The sequence below is a fragment of the Cervus canadensis genome, chromosome 4 (genome assembly GCF_019320065.1).
Source record: "Cervus canadensis isolate Bull #8, Minnesota chromosome 4, ASM1932006v1, whole genome shotgun sequence".
In the NCBI taxonomy this organism is placed as follows: Eukaryota; Metazoa; Chordata; class Mammalia; order Artiodactyla; family Cervidae; genus Cervus; species Cervus canadensis.
Genome location: NC_057389.1, coordinates 87,065,289 through 87,078,672, shown reverse-complemented (window position 1 = coordinate 87,078,672; position 13,384 = coordinate 87,065,289). Strand labels below are relative to the sequence as shown.

The window sequence follows — 13,384 nt, the reverse complement described above, 5'->3', positions numbered from 1 at the left end:
TAGACAGACAGATAACAGACAGACAGACAGACACAGAGACAGAGAGAGGAGGGGAAGAGGGAACAATAAAGGAAGTATCAATAAAATCTTAAGAGTCAGCAAATCTGGGTAAAAGTTTACAGATATTGCTTACACCATTCTTATAATTTTTATTTTCTAAGCTTGGGACTATGTCAGAATAAAAAGTTACAAGGGAGAGGGACAAATCGGGAGATTGGAATTGACATATACAAACTGTGTGTGCTTCAGTTGTGTCCTACTCTTTGCGACTGTAGCCCACCAGGCTTCTCTGTCCATGGGATTCTCCAAACAAGAATACTGGATCGGGGGACTCCCCTGGTGGCCCAGTGGTTAACACTTCACCTCCCAGTGCGGGTGTTCGGGTTCGATCCCTCATCGGGGAGCCAAGATCCCACATGCCTTGTGGCCAAAAAACCAAAACATAAAATAGAAGCAATATCATAACAAATTCAATAAAGACTTTGGGAATTAAAAAAAAAAAAAAAGAATACTGGATTGGGTTGCCATGCCCTCCTCTGAGGGATCTTCCCAACCCAGGGATTGAATCCGTGTCTCCTGCATTGCAGGCAGATTTTTTTTTTTTTTTTTTTGCCACTGAGCCACTGGGAAAGCCCATACGCGTACCGTATATAAAATAAGTAACTGATAAGGACCTACTGTATAGCACAGGGAACTGTCTTCAGTGCTCTGTAATGACCCCCATGGGAACAGAACGTATAGAGTGAATATATGTATACACAGAACTGACTCACGTTGCTGCATAGCAGATACTAACACAACATTGTTAATCGACTGTTTGTTGTTGTTCAGTTGCTAAGTCATTTTGACTCTGCGAGCCCGTCAACTGCTGCACGCCAGGCTTCCCTGTCCTTCACTATCCTCCGGAGTTTGCTCAAACTCATGTCCATTGGGTCGATGATGCCATCCAACCATCTCATCCTCGGTTGGTTGGCATCATTGACTACACTCTAATAAAGGAAAGGAAAAAAAATTACAAACACAATGAAGAGCTCGGATGCTGCAAGACCTAGCACAGCCCCCCGAAAAAGAAAAAAAATTTACAAACAAAACCCCCAGGCTGAGACACCTAATCCTGCACCCACCTCCTTAGCTGTGAGATGCTAGCCAAACCCTTCCCCACCTAGGTCCTCAGTTTCCCCATCCAACTTTCCTTCAGTCCCTCAATCTGCTTCCACTGGCCCCAGGGCCTTTGCACATGCTGCTCTCTTTGCTTGGAATGCTTGATTGCTACCCTCTGCCTCTTTTCCCTGTTCCCCCCTCATCATCCTTCACAGCTCAAGGTCAACTCCTTCTCTAACCTCCCCAACTCAGTCAGAACCCACCCAGGCTTGCTCCAGGTGCCAAGAACCAGCTTCAATTTTCCATTGGCTGGTGAGGTTATAAGGGACTGCCTGTCTCTGCCCTAGTCTTCCAGTACCCCATGAGGGCAGCTCTCCTGTTTGCCAGGTGTCCCCAGCGTCTCACCCACAGCCTGGCACAGTTGGTGCACATCGCTAGAATGAATGGATGGGCAAAGGAGGCAGTGAATGGGTCATCTCCAGGCAGCCCTCAGCTATAGCCCATGGGAATCTGCAGAAGTGCGGAAAGACATCGCAGAAAACAGGCACAGTTTGCATGCCCGGACACACCCGGGGGAAGCTGGGAGAGGCCCCAGGAAGGGATCGCTGTGCTGGAAGGAATAGAATCAGGGGTTGTCTGACTCAGACAGAGGTGCTTATGTTGGGCTGCATCTGGACGCTGTATAAGGAGCTTTACTCACTCCTCCGGAGGACAGTGCCTCAACGAAGGCATGTTCCCGACCCGGGGCTGCACAGCCAGCCACTATCCTGTGAACACTGAACCACTGAATGGGGGAGAGGAGCCCTTTGCAGCTGGGGAAACTCACTTGAAATTCACACGTGCAGCTGCAGTCAGCCCCACTTTGTCTCAAGAAGGCTTGGGAGAGGAGGGTCTCTTTTATGAGGGGTGGGGGCTGGGTAAAAGGAACCAGAGTGAAGGAGATACAAGCTGATAACAATGATGCTGGGACTTCCCTGGGGGTCCAGTGGTGAGGACCTCGCCTCCCAATGCAGGGTCTGAGGGTTCAATCCCTGCGGTTGGGGAGTTACACTCCCACCGGCCTTATAATCAAAAAACCAAAACATAAAACAGAAGTAATATTGTAACAAATTCAATAAAGACTTTAAAATGGTCCATACCAAAAACAACTTAAAAAAAAAAAAAGAATAATGTTGAGACTTCCCTCATGGTCTAGTGGTTAGGACTCTGAGCTTCCACTGCAGGGGGTGCGTGGTTGGGGAACTAAGATCCGGTCTACCTCTGAGGTGCAGTCAAAAGATAAATACATAAAAAAGAAGGAAAAGAAAAATGATGCTGCAGGCAGCATCAAATTCTCAAACCACTTTGTGAACCAGGAATGACTGTCCCTATTCTACAGGTAGGAAAACTGAGGAACAAAGATGCTCAAAGAGCTGTCCCAGGTGGCCGCACAAGCCCATCAGAGAATTGGAATCTGAACCCACTGGCGTCTGGTTCCACAGCTTGTGCCCCCTTGTTTCCGCTGTGTTGCTTGAAATAAAACTAGAGTGAGCAAGGTGAGTTTTGTGCTGTCATCAGAGAATTTTTTTTTTTTAAATGTCCAGGAAGGTTTGGAGTTTGCCTCCTGGGGAGGCGGGGTTGAATCAGAAGGTTTTTGAAGTCTGGACCTGGGAATGCTTTGGTCTCAGTGGAGGTCAGAGTTCATGGGGCCACAGGGTGAGCGATGCTGAGACTGGTTGGAGATGTTTCTAAACTCCCAGAGCGTTTGGTGCTGGAAGGAACCCACTGAGATCACCCCATCTAATTCCACCTTTTCCGTGGGACAAAACAGACCTTCCACAGATGAGGGACAGCTCCTCAAGGTGGCTGGCTCTTGCCCACTCTGGGGCATTTCTAGCCATGGGAGGAGTCCCTGCCAAAACTTTTGTACACACTGATATATTTAAAATGGAAAACCAACAAGGACTCACTGTATAGCACAGGCAACTCTGCTCAATATTATGTAGCAGTCTGGATGGGAGGGGAGTTGGGGGGAAAACAGATACATGAATATGTACGGCTAAGTCCCTCCACCGTTCACCTGAAACTGTCATAACATTGTTAATCAGCTATACCCCAATACAAAATAAAAAGTTAGAAAAATGATCTTTAATTCACCCTAACTGCCAGGTATCATGAGATCCCTTTCCTTTAAAAAAATTTTTTATTTTATTTTTTGGCCAAACTGCACAGCATGTGGGATCTTAGTTCCCTGAGCAGGGATCAAACCTGCATTCCCTTCATTGGAAGTGCAGTCTTAACCACTGGACCACCAGGATGTCCCATGAAAGCCCTTTCTACGCATCCAGGCAACAGTGCTCCTTGTATTGAGTTGAAGAGACAGAATTTCATGGGGGAATGTAGAACAAAGAACATTCTAACGGTGAATGAATAGGAGCTTGACTACAATGAAGTTGCCGTGTCCTTCTCAAACTAAGTCTTCCTGAAGACAATGGTACTGGGCAGACAAGAGATTCTTGTTTATTCTGATGTGGGGCATCTATTGCTTTAAGAACCACAAGGGGAACTTCCCTGGTGGTCCAGTGGCTAAGACTCTGAGCTCCCAATGCAGGGGGCCTAGGTTCAATCCCTGGTCAGGGAACTAGATCCCATATGATGCAACTAAGAGTTTGAATGCCGCAACTAAAGATCCTGCATGCCAAAACTAAGACCCAGGGCAGCTAAAAAAATAAATAAAATAAATATTAAAAAAGAAGAAGAAGAAGAAGAACCACAAGGATTTGGGTGAAAAGGACTAGACTGCCAAGAAGACCAAGATTCTCAAATAAGGGGGTGATGCCCTTAACATCACAGCTTCTCCTGGGATAGGTCGACAGGAAACTCTAGACCTCCCCCATCAGCCTGTTCTACTTTTAAAAGGATGGGAGTATAAACTATGCACATACGGGGCCATTTGAGTCCAAAGAGCCTAGATTAGACTCAAACCTTTCATGCCTGTCCCTCAGCCTAGTTCTGCCCTCAGCACCCTTACCCACTGAGACTTTCTGGAGCTGGAACTCCTACCCAAGTTCTCTTTTCCAGGGTGAATGTGCCCCGTCTCGTTGACCTTCCTTCCCAGATGGTTATGCAACTAACTCTTGGGCATCATCTCCCTGGGATAAAAGTGGGAGGGAGGGACTTGCATTAAAGTGGGAGGGAGGGACTTCTCTGGCAATCCAGCAGTTAAGAATCTGTCCTGCAATGCTGGGGACATGGGTTCGATCCTTGGTCGGGGAACTAAGATCCCAGTGCCTTGGGGCAACCAAGTCCACGTGCCGCAACTAGAGAGTCTATGTGCCGAAGCTAAGACTCCATGCAGCCAAATAAATAAATATTTTTTAAAAAGTGGGAGGGAGGGACTTCCCTGGTGGTTCAGTGGTTAAGAATCCACACTGCAGTCAAAGGGACATGGGTTCAATCCATGGTTGGGGAACTAAGACCCTGCAAGCATGGCCAAGAAAAAAAAAGTGGGAAGGAGATGAGCAGTTGAATCAGGGGGCGCCTGTGATGATGATATTTCCTTTTACTGAACGCCTTGCTGGAGGAGAAAACAGAGACAAGTACCTCAGCCGTACACGGCTCCCTTCTTATGATTTTTCATTCCTACTAATGACTGTCATCCATTCACTGAGTGCCATCCATATCTACTGAGCGCCAACTGTATGCCTGTGATTGCACCAAAGGCCCCTGCTCTCCTGGGACCCATCGTGGAGAACAGATTGTAAACAAGTGTATGGAATAGTCAGCATATTAGATTGTATGAGTCTCCTGTGGCTGCCGTAACAAACTGTTCCAAATTTAGTGGCTTCAAACAGCACAGATGTATTCTCTTATGAATCTAGACACCAGAAGTAAGTCTGAAATCAGTTTCAAGGGGCTGGTTTTTCCTGGAGAAACCAGTGCAGTGCTAGCATCCCTGGCCAGGTGGTCTCTTCCTCCCATGACTCCAAGTTGTTACTGTCATCATCACTGCTCCTACACCTGTAGACAAACCTTCCTTTTTTTTTTGACTGTGCCCTGAGGCATGTAGGGTCTTACTTCCCCAACCAGGGATTGAACCTGCACTCCCTTAACTGGAAGCTTGGGGTCTTAACCATTGGACAGCCAGGGACGTCTCCTGCCATCCTCTTATACCAGGGGTCCTCAAACTCTGGGAGCTAATGCCTAATGATCTGAGGTGGAGCTGATGCAATAATAATAGAAATAAAGTGCACAATATATGTAATGCACTTGAATCATCCCAAACCCATCCCCTTGCCCCCACCCCAGGTCTGTGGAAAAACTGTCTTCCATGAAACTGGTCCCTGGTGCCAAACAGGTTGGGGACCACTGTCTTATACAGAATCCTGTGATTACATTCAAGACCTCCCCCTTAATAATCCAGGATAGTCATCTCCCCATTTAGAGATCCTTAACTTAACCATATTTGCAAAGTGCCTTTTGCCACATTAACGAACATTCTCCAGGGAGGGATCAGGACATGGATATGTTGGGAGGGCTGTTATTTAGGAAGGAAACAATTTAAGAACTGGGGGAGGTTGTGAGATTAAGCAAGACCAAAAGAAAAAAAGAAAAAAAAAAAAAAGAACTGGGGGAGGTGGGTAATGAAAGGGCTAGGAGGTCCTCTCTAAGAAGGCGGCCAGTGGGTGGAGATCTGAAGGAGGTGGGGGAGGCAGGTATCTGGGGAAGAGCATTCCTGGCAGAGGGAACAGCCAGTGCAAAGTCAGAACATCAGAGCCAGCCCAGCACAGAAGGAACAGGAAGGGAGCAGCAGGCGCTGGAGGACACGAAGGGTGGAGAGTGGCAGGAGCAAGTGGAGGTTGAAAGCCAGATTTCCCAAGGAATGAACATTTGACCCAGGGATTTTAAGCAGGGATATGAGACAGTCCATCTGGCTGCTGCAGATAAAAACACACTATTACCTGGATTCTTGGGAACCCAGGTAAGAAGATTGTAACAGCCCATGCAAGTGTCAGTTGCTCAATCATGTCCACCTCTTTGCGACCCCATGGACTGTAGCCCCCCAGGCTCCTCAGTCCATGGAATTCTCCAGACAAGAATACTGGAGTGGGTAGCCATTTCCTACTCCAGGGGATCTTCCTGATCCAGGAATCGAACCTGGGTCTCCTGCACTGCAGGCAGATTCTTTACCATCTGAGCCACCAGGGAAGCCCAATAGTCCATTAGATGGTTTTCTTCATAGAAGAATGTTTAGAATTCTTACAAGAGTGTGGGTATGGGAGCTATTTTAGTACTTTGGCAGAGGTGGGCAAGGAGAGGTGGGAAATCCATCTTCAGTCAGCAAATACCAATTATGAACTTGGCCGGGTCAACTGGGGTGTCTGCACCACACTTGGGAGAAGGGTCGGGCCGGGCCACTCCCTCCACGGCTGACATGCAGATGGGGGAGCCGTACCTGGGCAGAGCTTCGTCCTGCCATTCTTCCTTCACGTCCACGTTCTCCATCCGGAGTGTGGCTTCGGTGGTCCCCATGAGAGCTGGGAAGAGGTGCCGACTTGAAGTAAGGGTGAATCCTGAAGGAGAGCCATGGATGGAGGGTTTACTAGACAATCATCCTAATCGCATCCCACCTATGCACAGAACTTCAGAGATCCATCTGCAAAGAGCACTTGTGTCTGTCATCTTACTGAATCACTGCCTGAACCCATGAGGCTCCTCCACGTCACAGGTGAGAAAACAGAGACATAGAAAGCTGAAAATCCATGTGGGTGGGTCGGGAATTTGAACCCAAAAGAGGGGCTGAGCCTCCAGTTATAAGCTACCTCCCAATGAAGCTCTGAAATCCACCCTTCCTATGGTTCACCTGCCCTCCCTTACCTTGGACTTCAACTAGGAAGCCACAAATGCAATTAAAGTCATTTATACTAAAGTGCTAATGACTGATATAATTAAGTTTCCTTGCCAGGACTGACATTCAGACAGGACCTGGTTAACCCTAAACCACCTCTATCTGCTCTGGCCCACCTCCCCTGCCCCTCTATCTGCTACTCCCATGCCCCCAAGAAGAAGCAAGTCCTGACAACCTGACCCTAGGACTAAAAAATACAGTGAGAAAGTGCCTGAGGTTGGAAATCAGGATCGTAATTTCTCACCAACCACAAAATGCCAGTTTTGTCTTTAACGGTTGTGAGGAACCAGTTGGGGGCACGGGGTGGGGTTAGCACTCTAGATGGCGGCTTAAGTGCTGGGCTGTCTGGGAATGTGGTCAGAACTGCTGAGTGAGACTGAACTTGGGGCCTGAACAGATGTCCCCTGCCTCAGTTTCCCTGTCTATCAATGAAAGACTTGATCCAGAAATAACCTCTAACATCCCTTTTGGAATTACACCCAAGATCTTATGACTTAACGAATAGCTCAGGTTCTGTGCTTTTAAGCCTGTGGTTCTCAGTTGGGAGTGATGCAACCTCCCCCCTCACCAGTCACTTGGTAATCTTTGGAGCCATGTTTTTAGTTGTCATATGGGGTGGGAGTGGGGCGCTACTGACATCAAGTGGGTGGAGAACAGTGATGCTGCTCAATGCCTTACAGTGTCCAGGATGGTCCCCCCTTAATCAAAAATGATCTGGCCCCAAACGTCCGTAGAGCTGAGATTAAGTTGTCATCTTCACTTGCCAGCACCTAAGGTCCCGCCTCCAGCCCTCCCCCCTCCCCCACGCCGCAGCGGCCCCTCTAAAGCTGGTGGGTGGCTCTCCATTTGGGTGTGTCTTCCAAAGCCCCTCGCTGGACGGAAACTCCTGTGGATGGTGGGTCTGCCTTTGGGATTGGGGCTCAGAGGGAGGACTCAGAGGGGGCAGGGTGAGGCCCAGGTAGGAGAGAGGGGGTGTCTGAAATGTGACCCTCCCCCGTTCAGTGAGAGTTTCTCACTCGATTTTGTCACTGCCCTGGATGTCGTCACTCATTCATGGAGGAGGGACAGTAAGACGCAGTACGGAAGAGGGGCGGGGGGAGAAGAGAGATCTCTTCCTGATGCTATGGGCAACCGCCACCCAGAACCTTACCGCAAGGGAAAGTTCGCGTCAGTAGAAATTCATTTTCTTTATGAAGGGAGTGGTCTTTGCGTCTGTCTTCCTTCTCCGGAGATGAGTGTGGTCTCAGCCCCCCGAAAAGGGCCACCCCCCTTCCCCACCCACAGCCGAGCCTGGAGCCTCACATGTCTGCCCCACGATCCTCTAAATGCCGGGATATGGGTGGGTCCCGCTGGGCCCTGGACACTCCCGCCCTCTGGTCCCCACTTCACATTCAAGGACCATCGAATAAGGAGGCAGTGAGAGGAAGCTGAGAATCGGTCCTTTCTGCCGTGGTGCTGAATTATCAGCCCCTCGCATACAAGTTCAGACACAGGAGGAGGCATCTCTTGTCTGTAACCATCTCCCTTCCTCCCCACCCCATAAGGCAAGCCTTTACGTGCACTTCTGTCAAATCCTTTTTCCAAATCCGCTCACGGCGTTATAAATAGGAAACACACAGAGTTGAGACTTGTACATTTTGGTCTCGCAGGAAGCGTCCCAGAGAGGGGCTGAGGGTTTGAGCCGCCTAATCTCCCAACACAGCCTGGAAATGGTGCAATCCTCTGCCTTCCAGGTGAACGGTGCGCACGCGAGGTCAACCTTGTGGGTGTGTATGTGTGTGTGTGTGTGCGCGCGCGCGCGGCGGATGGTTTTCTCCGCGTGGGGAAAAAATGGAGGTGTTGCCATTCCAAGAATCGCCAAGTACCCCGGCTCTCTGCTCCCACCCGCCCATCTGCCAGAAGCAGGGTTTGCAGCCCCAGAAACATGGGGGACGATCTTCCTCAACAGGGCGGGGAGAAAGTGGACTCACCTCCGTGCGAGTACCGGCTACCTCCGCGGCCTCTCCCGGGTGAGCGCAAACAAAGACGAGTCCCGGGCGCCTGCAGAGCGCGGTCCCTGGGCCTTCAGAGCATCCGAAGAAGATGCTCTCAGGGCGAACTCTGCATCCAAGGAAGGTCACCCAGAGCAACGCGGCGGGCGCAGACGGGCGCTTTTTGTCCAGGGATGGTGGGGCGGCGGGCGGGGAAGGCTTGCAGTTAGCGGTCGACTCCCCCTTGCTCGGCCGCGGCTGCGTCTCGGGTCATCGTTGTCTCAGCTTGTGCCTCCCGAGGTATTTCCTTCTCGCCAGCTCGTAGCTGGCAGAGGCTCGGCTTCCTTTAAGACAGTCAATTATGCTGCTTTTGTGTGCAGGGTGGGTGGGTGGGGGCAGGGCTGACCAAAAAGCACAGCCCCCTGGCAGAATCGGTGCTCTCCATTGGCTGAGAGGGGAGCAGTGCTAAGAGCTTCACTGGGGGCAGAAGCGGAAATGATTCCTGATGGCGCATCACAGATTTAAAAACAAAAACAAGGAACAAATAAATAAATAAATGGCAGCGATGGCCTCATTCCTTGGAATATGAGAGAAAGAATAATAACCTCCTGTACCCACTTCGTGGGTCCCTCAGCTGGCCACTTCCTATGACCCATGTGCCGAAGACCAAGCTGGGTGCTGGGGAGGCAGGATTCTTAGACACACGCGCTCGGGGCCACCGAGGGAAAGGCGCCCCCTGCGGATGTGCGTGCGGTAGCCCCGCCCTGAAAGACGGTGCAATAGAGTTAAGAGCGCACTCTCTGAAATCAGACCATAATCGGTTTGAACACTGGCTCAGCCAAGAGCTGGGGGACTCAATTGGGTAAGTGATCGTACCTGTTGGGCCTCGGTTTCCTCATCTGCGAAAAGGAAACGTTAGGCCTCTGGCGTTTCAGCATTTAATGAGGTGATCCGGGCTGGGTGCTTGGCACATACCACAGCATGAGAATTCTGTGCGTGTTTCTGATTTTATGTTTAGACTGGTAGCAGGTTGAGTGGTGCCTTCCGCCCCCCGGTAAAAGATACCTCCATGTTTTAGCCCCTGGAACTTGCGAATGTAACCTTATTTGGGAAAAAAGGGTCTTTGCAGGTGGAATTAAGTTAAAGATCTCCAGATGAGATCATCCTGGATTAAAGATGAGCCCTAAATCCCACGACAAGTAACTTCATGAGAGAAGAGAAGGAGGGGGGGACACCATGTGAGATGGAGGCAGAGATCAGGGTGAGGCATCTACAAGCCAGGGGACATGAAGGATGGCTGGCGGTCTCTAGAAGCTGGGGAGAGCACCCAGTGGATTCTCCTCACAGACCCCAGAAGGGGCCAACCTTGCCACTATATTCAGACTTCTGGCCTCCAAAATTGGGAGAGAAAAAAATTTCTGGGACTCCCCTGGCAGTCTGGTTAAGACTCCATGCTTCCATTGCAGGGGGCTTGGATTCAATCCCTGGTCAGGGAACTAAGATTGCACATGCCATGCAGCACGATAAAAAACAAACAAACAATTTTTCTATGTTTTGAGCCTCCTAGTATGGTACTTTGTTATGGAAGCCACAAGAAACTTAATACATAACCCCAAGCAGGGTTAGATACCTGTTGTTCTCACCTGTGCCTCTCAATCACTGTGGTGGTTTTTCACTTGTTCTATGAACACATCATGCTCATTCCCACCACAGGGCCTTTGCACAAACTGTTCCCTCTGCCAGGAATGCCCTTCTCCCAGATGTTTGCATTATTCAGGTGTCAGCTCAGAGAGGCCTTCCCTGATCACCCTTCACCTTTACCTCTTACTCCACCATCCTTCATCCCGTTACCTAGTCTGATTTGTTTTTCAGTATATATATATATACATATATATATTTTATCACTGTGGTAAAATACACGTCAGCTTCCCAGGTGGCCCAGCAGTAAAGGGTCCACCTGCAAATGCAGGAGATATAGAGAACACTGGTTTGATCCTTGGCTCAGGAAGACCCCCTGGAAAAGGGCATGGCAACCCACTCCAGTATTCTTGTCTGGAAAGTTCCATAGACAGAGGAGCCTGGCAGGCTGCAGTCCATCAGGTCACAAAGTTACGACATGACTGAGCACATGCATGCAAGTACAAAGGATGCATCACATAAAATTTACCACTTTAGCCATTTGAAAGTGTATGGTTCAGTGACATTAAGTACATTCATGATGTTGTGCCACCATAACCACTATCTAGTTCCAGAACTTTTCATCGCCCTAAATCCCATACCCATTAAGCAGTCCTTTAAGTCCTCCTTCGCAGCCCCTGGCAACCACGAATCCACTTTCTGTCTCTGTGGATTTGCCTGCTCAGGATATTTCACATCAATGGGATAACCTACTATGCCATCTTCTGTATCCGGCTTCTCTCACTGAGCAGCATTTTTCCAGGATCATCTGCATCGTGGTGTGTGTCAGCGCTTCATTCCTCTTTTTGGCTGAATCATATATTTCATTGTATGTGTGCATGTGCCATTTTTCTTTTTGTTTATTCATCCACCAGTAGATAAACAAAAGTATTTCTACATTTTGTCTGTTGTGGGTGTACATGGATTTATTTGAATCCCTGTTTTCAGTGAACTTGAGTGTATACCTGGGAGTGGCATTGCTGAATGATATGCTAATTCTATGTTTAAGACTGATGCATTTATTGTCTATCAACCAATAGGAAGAGAAACTTTGGCAGTCAGATATTGTTTAACAGATGAAGTGGTTTCTGTTGGACACTTAAGTACTGCTACAAATTAAAAAAAAAAAAAAGACTGATGCATTTGGTTTTTAAATTTTTGAGTGTGTGGAATGTGGGATCTTAGTTTCCTGGCCAGGGATCAAATTCATATCCACTCATTGCAAGGCAGTTTCTTAACTACTGGACCACAAGGTAAGTCCCCAAAATACAGATGATTTTAAACAGTGGGTTTTGTGTGTGTGTGTGTGTGACTATGTCACATGGCATGTGGGATCTTAGTTACCCCACTAGGGATTGAACCCATGGCCCCTGAATTGGAAGCACAGAGTCTTAATTAACCACTGGACTGCCAAGGAAGTCCTTTTTTTTCCCCCCATAACACAATTGTTTGAAATTATTTATTTGTTTCTTTGTTTATTCCCTCCACTTATTGGAATAGAAATTTCAAGGGAAAAGAGACTTGGTTTCTTTTATACACTGTAATGGACCATGGCAGGTACACCCGGCACAAAGGAGATATTGGGAAAGGCAGGTAGACACCACAGATGCAGGCTCCCTTTGTGGTCTCAGACAACACTCTATTCACGTGGCCACCCCTCTTACTGGTTCGGTGGCTGTGACCTTCTGAGCCAAAGGCATAAAGACAACCACCCCACAGCAGCGGAGAGCCCAGAGCCTCTGGAACAAAGTCTGGATTCTGCACTTCCCAGCTGGAGGCAGTGGAGCTCTGGGGAGAGACACTGAGTCGGGAATCCAGATTAGCTCTAGTGCTGGGCACTGGGGTCCAAAACATGAAAAAGACTTTGCTTTCAGAGAACTCCTACTCGGAGAAGCAAATGGGCAGGGGAGTGTGGGCTGACTTAGAGTCCCCGGTGGCACAGTGGTAAAGAATCCACCTGCCAAATGCAGGAGATGAAGGTTCGATCCGTGGGTCGGGAAGATCCCCTGGAGAAGGAAATGGCAACCCGCTCCAGTATTCTTGCCTGCAAAACTCCATGGATAGAGGAACCTGGCAGGCTATGGTCCACGGGGTCACAAAAGAGTCAGACACGACTTAGTGACTAAACAACAGCAAAAAGACATCTTTGGAGTAGAGTGGCTTTGTGGGGCATGGGGAGATTTCTCAGAGTTGGGCAGGGGAGGTGATTAAGTGAGTTGGGCCCTGAGGAGTAAGTAGGACTTGGATGGATGAAGAAGAAGAAGAAAAGCATTTATTTGCGACAGGACTTCTGTAAAGCAGCGGCCCCTCCTTCCTGGGAGCGTGCCGGGAGCTGTCCGTGGTGCTGCCGCCGCCGCCGCTAAGCCGCTTGCGCGAAACAAGTTTGGCCCTTGTCAGGTTTATTTTTAATTGTGGTTAAAATATAGCGAGAGAGCGTCCCTGGTGGTTCAGATGGCAAAGAATCTGCTTGCAATGCAGGAGACTCGGGTTTGATCCCTGGGTCAGGAAGATCCCCTGGAGAAGGGAATGGCAACTCACTTCAGTAGTCTTGCCTGGAGAATCTCATGGAACTAAAATCTACCATCTAATAATGTTTAAAGCTAGTGGAGGTGATGAAATTCCAGCTGAGCTGTTTCAAATCCTAAAAGATGATGCTGTGAAAGTGCTGCACTCAATATGCCTGCAAATTTGGAAAACTCAGCAGTGGCCACAGGACTGGAAAAGGTCAGTTTTCATTCCAGTCCCAAAG

The 13,384-nt window shown here is 48.8% G+C and overlaps 1 protein-coding gene and 1 non-coding gene across 2 annotated transcripts in view; one reads left to right on the top strand and one right to left on the bottom strand.

Annotated features, from left to right (window-relative positions):
• ATCAY (ATCAY kinesin light chain interacting caytaxin) overlaps positions 1 to 9,619 on the bottom strand; it is a 40,395-nt gene extending 30,776 nt beyond the window's left edge. The window contains exons 1-2 of the mRNA XM_043466192.1: positions 8,959 to 9,619; positions 6,536 to 6,653 (exon numbers count right to left, since the gene is read on the bottom strand). Of these exons, the coding sequence (XP_043322127.1) occupies positions 6,536 to 6,612 (77 nt within the window). The 5' untranslated portion in view covers positions 6,613 to 6,653; positions 8,959 to 9,619. The remainder of the gene's footprint in view (positions 1 to 6,535; positions 6,654 to 8,958) is intronic.
• Positions 9,620 to 11,534: 1,915 nt separating this feature from the next.
• LOC122441126 lies at positions 11,535 to 11,752 on the top strand. The gene has a single exon (XR_006269261.1).
• The last annotated feature ends 1,632 nt before the right edge of the window (positions 11,753 to 13,384 follow it).